The sequence below is a fragment of the Phoxinus phoxinus genome, assembly GCF_949152265.1.
Source record: "Phoxinus phoxinus genome assembly, chromosome: 16".
NCBI lineage: Eukaryota > Metazoa > Chordata > Actinopteri > Cypriniformes > Leuciscidae > Phoxinus > Phoxinus phoxinus.
Window position 1 is genome coordinate 2,222,595 of NC_136891.1, and position 16,606 is coordinate 2,239,200.

A 16,606-nucleotide genomic window follows, 5' to 3' on the forward strand; every position below is an offset into this window, starting at 1 on the left:
TCAGTGGAAATCCACCAGTACCACTGGAGTTAAAAACATTATTACAAGCTTACTGTTTGAATCGAGCTACGGCAAGCACTGGCAGAGAGTTTTGAACACTGGCTGGATATGTACTTGCTCAAATTATTTTGGATATTTTTTAACCCAAAAAAGCTACGGGCTGCAGCTTTAATGCGTTATTCGTAGGAACCCATGATAGATTTATTTTGTCTTTCCTAGAATGGGCAGTTTGCAACTTTCCGTAATAAACAACATGCACTAGCACTGGTATAACAAAACATTCAGTGACACATTGTTAGTGTCGTGTCAGTGTCTCTCGACCGTGTCAGTGGCACCAATGAAGACCGGATGTGCCACCGGACGTAAATAAGTGCCTCACCATGATTGGGAACCATTAAAACAATCCAAAAATCCTTTATTGTAGAAAAGCACATTCCACGTCATTATTTAGTATTGTTACAGTACATTAGAAAATAAACCCAGAACATACCCTGATAGACCAGTAAAAACAGAGGAAAATATACAGCATCAAACACAGTAGAGCACAAATAAAACCAGACATGTGACAAAAGACAAAGACAAAAGATTAAGACAAAGATTAAAGAGCTCCATGTTTGTTATTATTGAATGTAGGGATGCACGATTAAAGCCCAAAATCATATTGTGACTATTTTATCATATTATTATTATTATTATTATTAAATGAACAACTCTCTGTACTTCAGTTGTCATTTTCCAAGTTTGGCCGATCATTTGCCAAGATGTGAAAGGATTCCAGAGTAATCTCCTTTTATTAAAATACGTTTCTTTATTAAAATATGAATGGATGGAAAATAACTCAAAATTGTGACATTTTAACATGCAATCACACAATTGCAAAAAAAAAAAAGTCTGTATTGTGAGATAAAAAAAAAAATCGCAATTACCTTTTTTCTTTTTTATTCTGTGGCATAGAAAGGCCCCGATCACACCTGACGCGTTTTTTGCAGTGAGAGGCGCCTTTTTCAATTGTTTTCCTATAGCAGTGAGCGTTCTGCGCTGTTTATGCGCCCCAGACGCCTCGCGTTTTACCCATAGACAGTATATAAAATGGACACTTCGACCCCATAGACTTCAACGGAGAAAAGTGAAGTCAATTGACCCTTCCCAGGGAGTTTGATTGACAGGCGATCTGACCAATCATAATCCGCCATCTGCCGTATCCGCCATTTTTGTCCGACAAAGCAGTCAGGAGAGTTAGTAGATTAACATGGGAGGATTTGAACTTGAGAAGCGGAGTGTACTGACGTCTTTCCGCGGTTAAAACAACATTCCTTCTGATGTTCATTCATGTTTATTTGATGCTATAAATGAACTAGAGATGATCGGTTCACGAGCAGCTTTAACTGAGCGATCTGTCAGACACTCTGTGGGCTTCTCCCTTGACTTTATCGGACTTTATGCCTCCACGTCCCCCGATTGCCTGCGAGCTTCTCCGTCTATACGGTAATTTCTCGACTGTGCGACAGAGAGTCGCGTGGTTATGACGCAATTGTTAGCCTATTTTTACAAAAACTGCCTCTACGGGGCCATAACGTACGGTACAAGGTAAAGGAGCCTTTTATACATTGTCGTGTTTCTTTAGAAATAAATAATGGACAAATGGAGTCTTTAAACGCCTCAGATGTAAAGTTATTTGCTGTCAAAGTGACGCCAAAATGAATGGGAGTCAATGGGATGCTAACAGCGGGTGATGGCTTGCTAGCCAATGGCGGCCCCCGGGGAAGCTTCAGTTTCCGGCGGATGGATTACCCCTTTGGTTTCACCGCCTGCTGCACCTCGCGTTTTTGAAGTTGAAAAATTATTTCCGAGCGGAAAAAGCGCCCGAGCTTTTAAAAACAGTATTTTGCAGGTTTAGTAATTGCAGAACTGTAAAATGTACGTCTTTAAGAAAAACTTTAAATAAACATGAACGCTACAAAAGCAGTGTTCAATGATTTTGTATTCATAAAAATGATTAAGGGTTGTTTGATCAGTCATTGGTTTCCAGCATTTAACTCTTTACAGCTAGTCTTAGGGTGTATTCACACCTGCCTTGTTTGGTTCGATTGAATCGAACTCTAGTTCGTTTCCCCCCTTGGTGCGGACCTTTTGGGCAGGTGTGAATACAGCAATCGAACTCTGGTGCGGACCAAACAATCGAACCGAGACCCAGCTGAAGAGGTGGTCTCGGTACGGTTCCAAACGAACTCTGGTACGGTTCGTTTACGATGTGAACATGAACCGACCCAATATCGGCCCAATATCAATATCGACCCAATATTGTTCATTCAAGTGCGAAAGAGAATTCCATTCCGGCGCGCTGTCTGGCCACACGATACTGTTGCGCGTCATTCTGCGCGTCGTGTGTGCATCATTGGCAGTGTTGTGCATGAACGTGTTCACTGAACGCGTTCATATTTTCGCCGAACGCTGAACGAATCACTTTTAATACAATGAACGTGAACGAGAGATTTTTCGAGAGAACTCATCTGATTTTTTTGTACATATTTGCCTATTTGTTAGGATTTTAGTATCATAATGATTAGGCTAATAAATGCACGCACAATTATCCGTGAACTTGATTTGAACAAATGCCTTTCAACTTGTGTGTGCAAAATTCAGAATTAAATTAATGTGCAGAAATTTGTACAAATAGAGAGTAGGATATGTAGGCCTAATATACTGTTGTAGCCATTTTAAAAAGCGCGTTTCATATTTGTTAATTTATGTTGATTTATGAAAAGTGAACAGCACGACCGAGATAGGATGCGCAATATGAGACATGGAGCGGGTCAGACATGATTTTGACCGTTGAAGTTGTTATAGAAAGCCTTTCTTTAAAGTGAATTTCGTTTTGTATAAATTGTATCTTAATTTTAATACATTTTTCATCAACCAATTGCCTGTATTTAATGAATAGGCCAACGAAACAAATATAACGGAGGCGCCCGCGCGCTCACTTGCATTGCACGTGAACTGAGCACATCCTAACTTAACGAATCTCAGTGTATGCCTCACACAGACATGACAAATACATAAAATACACAAAGCTTGAAATGTCTTTAAACGAAATAATTCAAAACGAAAAAAGAAAAAGGCTACTCTCTGATTATGTAATCCATTATTAGGCTTAGCCTATTTATGTTCATTTCTCTCTATAAGCGCGTTCTCACGGAGATGGCGATCGTCAACTTCATCTTTGCAGCCGAGTCGACACTTTTAGAGAAAACACTTGTTTATTAATAAAAATCAATACACGCGTCACCGGATTTACAGATGCACGCACACATATTATTTCGAAATAACGAGACAGTAAAATAACAAATATTGCAGTAGCCTACGAAATATCTCCAAATTTATTTTTAATTAATTTTTATATTTTTTATATCTCCGAGCCTTTTTTTGTTGCACTTCCTGATTTCCCTACTTGAGAATCCTTGTCCAATGAATGGACGACCTTAGCACACGTGTGGTTTTGTTTACACATTTTGGTTCACTTGCAAAAAGAGCAGTGTGAAAGCGAACCGTACCAAACAAAAAAACAAAAAAAATTATTTGGTCCGGACCAAAGCAAGTGAACTATCGGACTTTCCTGGTGTGAATACACCCTTAGTCTCAGACGGACCTTTGGCTGAATGTCTGATGTCACACAAAACTGGAAACACTTCAGGAGTTTCGAAGTCATCATCTGATTGGTTTGGATTCTACCGGACACCAGATGTGCGTCATGACCTCGAACCAGTACAGAAAGCCGAAGAGTTTACAACTGCCACAATAAGCGCTTATAATCAACTAAACGCTGGGTTTTCAAAAGTACGAGAAGTTTCCAGCATAGACTCTTTAAAATATGCCTAAGAGTTTTACAAGCTGGTCTATTATTGCAGGAACATTAATTTTTCACGTCCCTTAACATGATGCTGAACAAAACGAACTGTGATTGGTTGTTTTACACTTCAGTCAGACGGCCTCTGGTCCTTGGCCAATGAAAGCTACTATGAAATCCAGAACTTTCTCCAATGAGATGTGAAGATCTTCATTTACGGGCGATGTCATAATTGGCCTCAAACCAATCGCACGTCTCCTTCATAGCTGGAAAAAATAAAAGCACTTTTAATGACTGTTCTTTTGACTACTATTGAAGGACATTTAGTAATTGACCTATGGCTAAGCCACGCCCCCAAACGCGATGAGCCAATCACAGTGCGCATAGCTAACCCAATACACTCGGACATTCTCTGCTTCCACGTCCATTGAAATGCATTGCAGTTAGTCAGTTTTCATTCGTTTTTATATGTTTTTTCTTGTCATTTTAAGTTTAAAATGGTCAAACGGTGTGCATGCACATCAACTCCAACACAGGTATCCCGAGAGGCTGACGACCCTTTCCCGAGCCACATCTCAGCCGAGATCAGCGTCTGCTCTGGGTTAAGTTATGCGGTAGACCACAACACCAACTAAACGTGGATCAATTAAACAAGGATGTCTACATCTGTTCAAAGGAAAGTCAACAACGTATTTGAACATTATCTTTAACATCTCTACCGTAACGTTAGCCTAACATTAGAAAACGTTAACGTTAGCTTCTAGCTGCGTTGTACATCATGTCGCTTAGCTTCATTAACGTATCTGTAAATAACTGAGATAACAAATGTGAGCAATGTTGTGCTGATGATTCATGTAAATACTGTAGCACCGCACTAGCGGAGAGGTAACGTTAGGCTACTCTCGGTAAATATGGTAAAAAGGCTTGTCCTGGAAACGTGTGCAACTTAGACCTGTACATATTTAATTTGATCATGAACCATTAATTACAAATTGAAGCACAACATTTTAGACAACTTTCTACCAAAACAACTGGGGAACTTTTATTTTGGCGGTGTATCACGTTTACGCTGACCTGTACATTTTTGCCTGGAGCTGAAGCTTTTATCAACCTTCTCAACAATAAAATTATTAATATAACCCTCCAGTGCATAGTTAAGGCCCTTTTGGTGACTTCCAGATGATATATAATCTTTCTGTCTCCAAAAATCATCAATTGCCTCCTGTGAAATGTCTCCTACTGTGACTAGTGCCCGTCACCGAATGTGGACCGTTTGTCCGAGTGAGTGGAGGGGGCGTGGCTTAGCCATAGGTCAATTGCTCAAGTGCGAAGTGAAGATTGATCACCTGCTTTGAACGGTGTGAACTTGAAGTCTGGCAGGTATTTGCGTAGTTTGGCGTTGCTGGCGGTTTTCTTGAATTGACCGTCTGCTTTACTAGTGTCATACTGAGAGCGGTTAGTTAAGGGTCAAAGGGTTTGTTCAGAGCAAAAGGAAAACTCTGTCATCAAGGACTACTTTTATAAAGCTCAACAGTTCAAGAACAATCTGTGAAGTCTGTAAACTACCTTATTTAGTGTCCCACAGATCAGAGATTGTAAAAACTGAAGATTTTCACAGTAATTGTGTGTGAAAGGATACAATCACGTCACCTTTGAACTCCATTCCTTCAACCACAGCGTTCACAGCGTCCTTTATGGACAACTCATCCTCTTCTCTGACTAGAGAGAAAAACAGACAAAGATAAACAAATTGACTTGATTAATCAGGCTGGCGCACACATTCAAATGCAAAATAAGTTAACTCTACTTTTTTACTGCATTGTGGTTGAATTATTGATTTTATTTTATATATTTGTTCAATTACAGTGTATATAAGTGTGTCTGTGTCTGTTTTGCACTCTTAATGTTTTAGAGTGTCACCCAATTCATTGCTGAGCACTTTTTTTCTGCATAGAGGCTGATTTATAGATTGTACACACAAAAATGATCTGAAAACATTGGTCGGGATGACGGCTGTGTATCGCAAATTCTCCGAATTTTTCTGTTTTTGTCGATTTCCCAATCATTTCCTATAGTCTGTCTTTTTTGAAGACCACAAGTGACTTTTTTTTTTTTTACGACCACTTAGCCTGCTAGAATCATGCTCTCAAATTTTTTTGTGTTCACGTTAAAAATGCCATAAAAATCACATTAAGTTTCATACCATTCCGATGAAGCTGTGATTTTTTTATATTTTTAAAACAGAAAATCAAAAAGTGACCGAAGAGCATCTTAATCTTAAATTTGATCAAACTGAATTTGTAAGGAGCCGCGGGAACACGGTGTCAAACACGGGTCGAGTACCTGACAGAATGATGGGCTCCACCTCGTCATAATCCCTCAAAACCCACAGAAACAGACGAGCCAGATCCACAGAGTAGATGAACTGCCGTAGAGGACGACCTGAACCCCAGACCTGCAGAGCTTTACCTTCCTCTACAAAACACACAAACACGTTTAACATGTGATCAGAACTCTTGAATGAGGCTCTAGATCAAGTGTGTCACACACAGAAAAGTGAAGCCGAAACATTTTGATCGCCCCCTGGTGGCTGGCTGCGATATAGGTTATAAACCTCTCCCTCTCCGAACGGGACGCGAGCCAAACTAAAAAATAATAATAATCGAATTATACTTTAAAGATGATTTCTGTCATTTTGGGTACTTTTCATCACACCGGCATATGCTCAAGTGTTTGTTTTTCCAATAAGTTTGGTTTTAGTTAGTTATGATTGACAGCTGTGCTTCACCTCAGGATCACTATTGCTCAGACTCAGGCTTCAAATGATGTATCAGCGCTCAATGTCAACCATTTCTGGGATATTTTGGCTTCATTTTTCTATGGTCTGGATCCTTCCAGAAAATTAAACACTTCTCACTCTTTGCCATGTATGTCTTGTGGATCAATCCTGGAAGCACGTGACCGTCCTCAATGTTGAAGTTGTCATGTGGTCCAAACACATTGGTGGGGATGACGGCTGTGTATCTCCGACCGTATTGCTGACAACACGCCCTAATGGACAAACACACAATGATTTATTTATTACATATATGAAAGCTATAAATAAACACTTCACCCACAAATCTCATAATAATAAATAAATATATTTTGACCTTATTTTCATGACAATTACACACATTCCTCAGAAATTGTCATTATTGTCATAAAAATAATCATTCATTGTATACATACATTTTTTAAATATGTAATTAATCTAATAATTAATTATCTAATTTTTATGGTATCACAGTAATAGGAATTTTCATGAAATTACACAAAAAAATTTAATAAAGAAAAAAACCGCGGTAATGAAAATATGGAGCAAAAATGTGTTTGAATCTCATTTGATGATATGAAAATGAGAGGAAAAAAAAAAGTGACAGACATGCTTTCATGTGATACACCCGAGAAAAGCTCATGACCAATGAACTTTGACACTGACCTGTTGTGGACATCAATCATGCGTTTGGCGTAGGCATAACCGAAATTAGACTCATGTGGCGGACCGTTGTGGATCTGAATCGGCGAGAGAGAAACACGTCTGTATAGATGACAAAAAGTATAGGACAATACCAAACAAAAAGTGTCTAATCATCATCTCCCTCAAATCAGAGGAAGTCTGAGTTATGAACGTTACAGTATGTTTTAAACGACAATGAATCATAGAAGGAAAATGTATCATGTTATATGCTAAATACAAACCATCCCAACATCTGCCTATTAAAGTGTGTGTGTGTGTGTGTGTGTGTGTGTGTGTGTGTACCATGGTCTCATCTATCGGGTAGGTGGTTTTATCTGGGAATATACACGTGGACAGACAAGAAACGACCTTCACCACCCCGAACTCATGAGCCGTCTGCAGCACGTTGTCATTGATAAATACATTATTCCTCTGAAAAACAAAAAAAAACAGATACAGTCAATGTTCAGTCCAGTTATTCAACAGTGATATTTCCAAGCATATGTACATATGTGACCCTGGACCACAAAACCAGTCACATGGGTAATTTTTTTAAAATTGAGATTTATACATCATCTGAAAGCTGAATAAATAATCTCTCCATTGATGTGTGGTTTGTTAGGATAGGACAATATTTGGTCGAGACACAACTATTGAAAATCTGGAATCTGAGGAGCAAAAAAATTTAAACATTGAGAAAATCTCCTTTAAAGTTGTGCATTTATGTTCACGATTGTGCTGCATTCACTCACACAAATACATGTTTTATATATTTACGGTAGGACATTTACTAAATATCTTCATGGAACATGATCTTAATATCCTCATGATTTTTGGCATAAAAGAAAAATGGATAATTTTGACCCGTACAATGTATAGTTGCTATTGCCACAGATATACCCGTGCGGCTCCAGACTGGGTTTGTGATCAGGGTCACATATGTCCAATGTTATAATTACCCAGAAGTCCAGGTTCTGTCTCATGTTTCTGAAGAGCCCGCCCACCATGGCGGCCAAATGAATGACGTGTGTCGGACGATGCTTCTGGAAGACTGATCTCGTCTCCTCAGCGCTCCTGAAACCGCACATGTGTAAATACAGTTATCATAAGACACGAAATGGACAATAAGCATCAATAATTAATTTACATATTGGCAATATATATCGTTGCGATTTACCATTAGTGGCAAATGTTTCCATTTCATGAACACTGCAATATGCAAATAAGTCTGACACTGCGTTCAAGTCATGTTGGAACGATCGTATTTGCGAGTTGAACACACAGGAAAGCCACCACAATGTGTCGTTAATATGATTCAATTCGATTCATATTTATTTGTATAGCGCTTTTCATAATACACATCGTGAGTCCACATTACAGTTTACAGTGATCTGTTATCAGAGGAAACTGTCTAAGTTATGCATTTCAGAAATGCACATATACATAATCACAGTTAGCTAAAAAAGTATTAATTTAAGGAAGCTCTAGATTTTCTTTAAAGGATGATGAACTGAGAAATCAGATTTTCCTTGAGCTTTTGACATCTAAGAGGTCGTCATACTATAAGAATATCCTGTAAGTTTCAGAACTGAAAACTTCCTCGTTAGTCCAATAAAAGCTTTTATTGACACCAGGTTCTTCAAAATGGGGATCTGTGACGTCACAGGGTATCAAACCCCGCCTCCGCAGAAGAAGATCGACGCCCACTTCAACACCGCCTGTTTAGCCCCGCCCACCCACTCGCGCATTACATGCAATAGCTAAATAACTAATGTTATTTACGAGGTGATCATTGCTAAACCGGATCAAGCAATAAACATGCCGTTTACGAAATATTGTGCAGTGCCTGGTTGTGGAAGAAGACAGTCGCTGCTTAAACTTCCTTCGGATTCCAATATTAGGAATGCGTGGTTAACTTTATTTTTAATGAAGTTCCAGCTGACGTGGGTAAAACATTGCGCGGTTGTTCGCATCATTTCACCGCAGATTGTTTTGTAAACAAGCCGAGCCAGAGACTGTTCACGTCACGTCTGCCTGAGTCTGCCAATACTTTGCAATCTTGCATTGAGAAAAGTGATTTTTGAATAGTCTTCGGTGGTTGCTCCTTTTATACCCAGTAATGCAAGTTACGTTTCCAAGCAACAAGTAACGCATTACTTTTAGATGTACAACAAAATATCTGAGTTAGCTTACTTTTTAAAAAGTGTGTTATAATATACCTACTGATATGATATTGTAATGATTGTGTTGTTTAACTGGTGTGACGTCTCATGAGTGTTTGTTCAGGATCTCTTACATGAGATTGGCATCTTTGGATGAGAGGAATATCCATTCTTCTCCTTCTCTCCCTTCGCCCTCTTTCACGACTCGCTCTATCGCTCGTCCCACCAGCCCACTGCCACCCGTCACCAACACACGCATCGGCCCGTCCATCTGAGAGAGAGAGAGAGAGAGAGAGAGAGAGAGAGAGAGAGAGAGAGAGAGAGAGAGAGAGAGATGAGGTTTGATAATAGATCAAAACTGTAATTATCTATTCATCTATCCTTCAACAGTTCTTATAAGCACATATTCACAAAAATATACTATCAACATGGTAGAGTCCAAAAAATGATGGTTCTCCATGGAATATTTAATGGTAATAGAGCGGTACTTCTTTGTTACTCTATTCCCTTTTAAAAAAAAAAGTGTTAGGAAAAGCCAGGATATTTAATACAACTCTGATTGTGCATGACTGAAAGAAGAAGGTCACATACACCTAAGAAGGCTTTGAGAGTGAGTAAATGATCGATAATTTTAACCTTTAACCTCTGATACGCCCTTTATTTCAATATGCCAACACATCACTGACTGATGACGAGGTGTCACTGTCAATATGCATTAACACATGACCACAAAACACAGACAAACATGCTTTATAATGATCATACATGAACATAATCACAGTACACACTTTAACACTCAATTAATTAACTTTATAAACTCTCAGATATAATATTAAAAGATTATTTTCTGTGATCAACACGTGATTAAACAGCTGAAAAGTGTCTAAAACGAGCATACCGTGACATCGAATGAATGACAGTTTGATCGTGTAAGTTATTAGTTCTGTTAATAACTGACGAAACTAACGTAATGATTTGCCAACTCTCTGGCGTCAGTGTAACGTTAGTCAAAGTCCTTTTCGAGGACAGTCAGTTCACTGGCTGGCCATATTTTCATCGCCTCCGGGCAGATATTTTGCTCATGGCAGCAAATTGCTAAATTAACTAACGTTACTCTTTTCTGGAATGTGGAATAACCAGAATATCTGCTATGCTCTTTCCTATGTTGCTCAAGTTGAGATAGCGGTAACGTTAAAGCGTATCCGGTTATGTCGAGACACAGAGCGCATGCGCAGCAGCTCTAACCGTATTAACTGGAAGAGGAGCTTCTAACTGCAAACACGGGATGGCTTACCTTTTGGCGATTTGCTCTTTTATTCCGATTTATTCCGCGTTGCAGTTTTTCCCATTCATAGTAATCCGAGTGAGCAGTCTTGAGATCTTATGTGAGGACCATAAAGGTCCGCGTGGATCACGTGTGCCTTACAAACCAATCACATCATAGCCTTGACGTCATTGAAACTCTAGAGTTTTATGGCTGTCAATCACGTAATGCAGCTTTATTTTGAAACATGGCAAGGACGTAACGTCTAAAATATCTTACATTTGATTTAATTTGTACATTGTAATGTATAATTTCTTTATACTGCTCATGTATACCCTCTATCTGTCTTTGTGTATTTTTATTTATTTAATTTCTATTCGTATTTTGTCTTAAACATTTATATTTGTTCAATTTCCAAGGATACACATTAGCCTATATAATTTATTTAAAATATTACCGTTCTAATAATTTTTACCACCACTGTATCGTAAACATATGCTTTCATAAAGTAGTCAAATCGTGTACACTTACCTGAGTCCAGCAGTTGTGTGGAAGAATCAGAGCATGTCTAAGTTACGGTTCCTATCTTGATTTATTTATTTACTTATTTATTGTGATTTAAGTATCTATGTTTTGTTTATTACAATGTACTTATGCATCCTATGATTCACAGTGTCTTAACTCTTAATAACTCTGAAGTACAATGTTTAAATATATAATTATATATATATAATTAATTAATAACGTATATACAAGTAAACAGAAATGGAAATATGTATGTAAAAAAAGGAAAATAAATATATAAAATATGAAGGCAAATCTTAGAAGGAAATTATTCTATAAATTATTATTACAAAAATTATGTGTGTGTGAGAGAGGGTATTTTTGTGTATGTGTGTCAGTGAGTGAGTGTGTTTTTGTGTGAGAGAGTGAGTCTATAATTAAGTGTGTGAGTGAGTGTGTCTGTGTAAGAGTGTGTGTGTGTGTGTGTGTGTGTGTGTGTGTGTGTGTGTGTATGTGTCTTCGTGTAAGAGTGTGAGTCTGTAAGTGAGTGAGTGAGCGTGTGTGTGTGTGTGTGTAATAGTGTGAGTCTGTAAGTGTGTGAGTGAGTGTGTGTGTGTGTGTGTGTGAGAGAGTGAGTCTATAAGTAAGTGTGTGAGTGAGTGTCTGTGTAAGAGTGTGTGTGTGTGTGTGTGTATGTGTCTTCGTGTAAGAGTGTGAGTCTGTGAGTGAGTGAGCGAGTGTGTGTGTGTGTGTAATAGTGTGAGTCTGTAAGTGTGTGAGTGAGTGTGTGTGTGTGTGTGAGAGAGAAATAATGTGAGGGAGTGTGTGAGAGAGTGTGTGTGTATCTGTGTAAAAATGTATGTGTGTCTTTGTGAGAGTGTGTATGTGTGAGAGAGTTTCAGAGTGAGTCTGTGTGAGTTTGTGTGTCTGTGAGTAAGAGTCTGTGAGAGAGTGTGAGTGTGTGTGTCTGTGTCTCTGTGTGTGAGAGAGAGTGTGTGTGTGTGTGTGTGTGTGTGTGAGAATGTGTCTGTGTAAGAGTGTGAGTCTGTAAGTGAGTGAGTGTGTGTTTGTGTGTGTGAGAGAGAGAGAATGTGAGTGAGTGTGTGTGAGAGTGTGTGTGTGTGTGTGAGTGTGTCTGTGTAATAATGTATGTGTGTCTGTGTGAGAGAAAGTGTGTTTGTGAGAGTGTGTATGTGTGAGAGTGAGTCTGTGTGAGTTTGTGTCTGAATAAGAGTGTGTGAGTGTGTGTGTCTGTGTCTCTGTGTGAGTGTGTGTGAGTTTGTGAGAGAGTGTGTGTGTGTGTGTGTGTGTGAAAGAGAATGTGTGTTAGAGAGCGTGTGTGTGTCTGTGTCTCTGTGTGAGTGAGTGAGTGTGTGTGTGTGTGTGTGTGTGTGTGTGTTTGTGTGTGTGAGAGAGAGAGAGCGTGTGTGTGTGTGTGTGTGTGTGTGTATGTATAAACAGCATTACAGAAATGATCACACAAGTCAATGAATCCTTTGAACTGTTTAATAAACAACGTTCAGCTCAACCGTAACGTCCAGAGTAACCTTTGACCTCAGAGCAAAAGGAGGGAGAGGGGTTTATTAACACGACTCATAAATACAGCAAACCTGTGACGAGAAACATCTCCCAGAATCCTGTGTGTTTGTGTGTGTGCTGCTCTCAGGTCACACTGGTTTCCCTTCTCTTTTCCCACACATCTCATTCCAGACATATAATCATATTTCATTCCATATCTGCTTTTTATTATTATTTTTATTATTTTAAATCTAAGTTTTGCTAACGGATGAGTTTTGAGATCCAAACCTAAACGTGGACATTAAATGCTCCTGCTGTCAAATACTGAAGTAGTAATTACTGTTTCGTTATCTTCTTTTCTTTCGTTTGAGCTTTTTATTAGTATTTTTACACATTGTTCTGTACAGATGAGGACGTGAACATGTGACCATGACAGATCAGGGTGTGCAGAAATGTGGAGAAGCCAAACATAACAACATCTGTGTCTGTCAAAAGCACGTTCATATTTCACCTCAAAACTATTCGAAAAATATTTTGCATAAAGAAATTAAGTTTATATTTAGGCCCAGTACAGGAGAAACTCGAAAAATGAGAATATGGTGCAAAAGTTCATTTATTTCAGTAATTCAACTTAAAAGGTGAAACTAATATATTATATAGACTCATTACATGCAAAGTGAGATATTTCAAGCCTTTATTTGTACATTGATTATGGCTTACAGCTTAATTATGAATTTGGGGTTTTCATAAGCTGTAAGCCATAATCATCACAATTATAACAAATAAAGGCTTGAAATATCTCACTTTGCATGTAATGAGTCTATATAATATATTAGTTTCACCTTTTAAGTTGAATTACTGAAATATATGAACTTTTGCACTTTCAAGTGTTACCTGTATACTATATGTATAAATATACAGTCAAACCAAAAATTATTTAGACACCAGATCTAATTTTCGAATATTATTTACTAGTGTGTGTGTGCAGGACACTATAGTCAATTATGTAAGTGAGGAGAGCAAAGTAAAATAAACTGATATTATACCCAATAATTCTTCATACAGTGAAAATATAAATATGATTGACACTTTGAGCTGATCATGTTTTGCTGAAGTGTGTGTCTGTAATTGCTAATGCTCTATTTACACACACACTGAACACATGAAGCATTGCTTGGTCACTGGTTGAGCTAAACTGGTATTATCTAATTGTGTAGTTAAATTTACCAGCTGACAGATATTCAACATAATTCGTATGTGTGAGACAGTCTAACAGAAGATGGACAAAACCTGTGTGTGTGTGTGTGTGTGTGTGTGTGTGTGTGTGTGTGTGTGTGTGTGTGAGACAGTCTAACAGAAGATGGACAGAACCTGTGTGTGTGTGTGTGAGACAGTCTAACAGAAGATGGACAGAACCTGTGTGTGTGTGTGTGTGTGTGTGAGACAGTCTAACAGAAGATGGACAGAACCTGTGTGTGTGTGTGTGTGTGTGTGTGTGTGTGTGAGACAGTCTAACAGAAGATGGACAGAACCTGTGTGTGTGTGTGTGTGTGAGACAGTCTAACAGAAGATGGACAAAACCTGTGTGTGTGTGTGTGTGTGTGTGTGTGTGAGACAGTCTAACAGAAGATGGACAGAACCTGTGTGTGTGTGTGTGTGTGAGACAGTCTAACAGAAGATGGACAGAACCTGTGTGTGTGTGTGTGTGTGTGTGTGTGTATGTGTGTGTGTGTGTGTGTGTGTGTGTGAGACAGTCTAACAGAAGATGCACAAAACCTGTGTGTGTGTGTGTGTGTGTGTGTGTGTGTGTGTGTGTGTGTGAGACAGTCTAACAGAAGATGGACAAAACCTGTGTGTGTGTGTGTGTGTGTGTGTGTGTGTGTGAGAGAGAGACAGTCTAACAGAAGATGGACAAAACCTGTGTGTGTGTGTGTGTGTGTGAGACAGTCTAACAGAAGATGGACAAAACCTGTGTGTGTGTGTGTGTGTGTGTGTGAGACAGTCTAACAGAAGAATGGACAAAACCTGTCAAATATCAACTGAGTTCTGTCATATTTTATTACCACTATAGTGAATAAACTGTGATAATGTGAGGAATGTTGAAGGAGTCTGAATACATTTTGATTTGACTGTATATATATATAGTGTCATAATTTCTCACTTTTTTTTCTTTTTGTTTTTTTGTGGTGAAATATGACCCAGACATTTCTACATGAGATTCTCTCCGGTTGATCTCTCTCTCCATCACTGTCTGTCTCTCTTTAGTCTCACTCGTTTCTCACCAATAGCCTCCTGGAGGCAGAAATGGGCATCAATATCAATATTGTGTGTTTGGCAGTGTGATATAGATGATTACAAGCACCAACCCAAATCAGTGCGTGTGTGTGTGTGTGGGTACTTGTTTGTATTATGTGAGAATGTAAAGGCGAAGGATGTAATATTCTGGATGTTAAACACTTTCTAATTCAGTTTGTGTGAGTTCTGCACTCGCAGTTTCTTCAGAAAGTGTATAAATCATGTTCTTTCTGCTGATAAATCACACACACTTCACCTTAACCGCAGGCAGTTCGCTATGAGGGGCACGCGTGTCGTACCAGTTCAGTGAGACGTACACAATAGTGTATAAAACAATTAGTGCTGAATGTGATAAATGAACACACACACACACACACACACACACACACACACACACACACACACACACACACACACACACACACACACACACACACACACACACACACACCAATGCATGTGATCAGTGAAGACAGATGTTTTCTATTTCAAAAGGCAGTACAATACTTACAAACCCCTTATTCAAATAAATAACAAATAAATTAATCATATAAAATCATCAGACGGACTGTTCTACACGTCAGTCGAGTTAAAAAACAGAAACGGACACTTCCGGTACACACATGCACGCTAGAAACCAAAGCAGGACAGTCACTATCATGTGAGGACGGATGGTTTATCTATTCAGAAACATTCAGAGATCATCGGGGATGGTGGATGTGTTCGGGAAGGTGAGTGTGACTGTGTGTGTGTGTGTGTGTGTGTGTGTGTGTGTGTGTGTGTGTGTGTGTAAATGATAGGTTGCTTGCTGGGTGATTCATGTGTGGGCGAATGGTTCTTTTCACCCGCAAAAAAATGTTTAGGTGTGAATGTTAATGCGTGTGTGTGTGTGTGTGTGTGCTATAGCACCCCGTCCATGAAGCTGGTGTCGAGGTGCTGGATTAGCACGCGGATGAAGCTCATTTCTTTGCGCGTGTTCTCGAAGATGACGCGCGGGTCGTCGGACTGGCAGCGCAGGCAGTTTGGGGCCATCACCATCGCCAGATTACTGACGTCCATCTTAGTCAAGGACACACTGGCGGCTTGAGCAAATACCTTTAATGGAAAACACACAGATCTCTTAAGCTCTTACCCGCTCTGAGATGAACAGATGACACATCACTAACTGGCTGAACAGAGCAACATCTGTGTTTCGGAGACTGATTGTGTGCTAGTGTCCCTAAAATGCTTCTTAAAGGATTAGTTCACTTTTAAATAAAAATAAATAGATAATTTACTCTCGCCATGTCATCCAACATGTTCAAAAGTCGAAAAGAAATGAAGGTTTTTGAGGAAAACATTCCAGGATTTTCTCCATATAATGGACTTCAATGGCAACCAACGGGTTGAAGGTTCAAATGTGAGTCTCAGTGCAGCTTCACAGTCTCGACACGATCCAGCCGAGGAATAAGAGTCTTATCTAGCGAAACCATCAGTAATTTAAAAAATAAATAAAATAAAAATATACTTTTTAACCACAA

At 39.0% G+C, this 16,606-nt stretch overlaps 2 protein-coding genes across 6 annotated transcripts in view; both read right to left on the reverse strand.

Annotated features, from left to right (window-relative positions):
• Positions 1 to 389: 389 nt before the first annotated feature.
• On the reverse strand, positions 390 to 10,924 carry LOC306983795 (GDP-L-fucose synthase-like). Of its 4 annotated transcripts, none has more exons than XR_013794437.1 (11): positions 10,800 to 10,924; positions 9,640 to 9,776; positions 8,303 to 8,417; positions 7,647 to 7,775; positions 7,326 to 7,399; positions 6,762 to 6,895; positions 6,188 to 6,319; positions 5,484 to 5,563; positions 5,191 to 5,290; positions 3,629 to 4,110; positions 390 to 2,051 (listed from the first exon to the last, which is right to left on the reverse strand). XR_013794437.1 is itself a non-coding variant. In XM_079584472.1 (10 exons), exons 2-10 carry the CDS (start codon positions 9,774 to 9,776, stop codon positions 4,055 to 4,057), a joined length of 957 nt encoding a protein of 318 aa, XP_079440598.1. In that variant the 5' UTR covers positions 10,800 to 10,924; the 3' UTR covers positions 391 to 4,054. The 4 variants fall into 4 exon arrangements, 2 of the variants coding, with proteins under 2 accessions (XP_079440598.1, XP_079440597.1); XR_013794438.1 differs by lacking the exon at positions 10,800 to 10,924 and adding an exon at positions 10,404 to 10,705; XM_079584472.1 differs by having other exon boundaries at positions 391 to 4,110.
• A 4,625-nt stretch (positions 10,925 to 15,549) lies between these two features.
• arhgap39 (Rho GTPase activating protein 39) overlaps positions 15,550 to 16,606 on the reverse strand; it is a 77,905-nt gene continuing 76,848 nt past the window's right edge. Inside the window, exon 10 of one of the 2 annotated variants that reach the window (XM_079639531.1) lies at positions 15,550 to 16,181. In XM_079639531.1, the coding sequence (XP_079495657.1) occupies positions 15,987 to 16,181 (195 nt within the window). In that variant the 3' untranslated portion in view covers positions 15,550 to 15,986. The remainder of the gene's footprint in view (positions 16,182 to 16,606) is intronic. The other variant, XM_079639532.1, reaches the window with a different exon arrangement.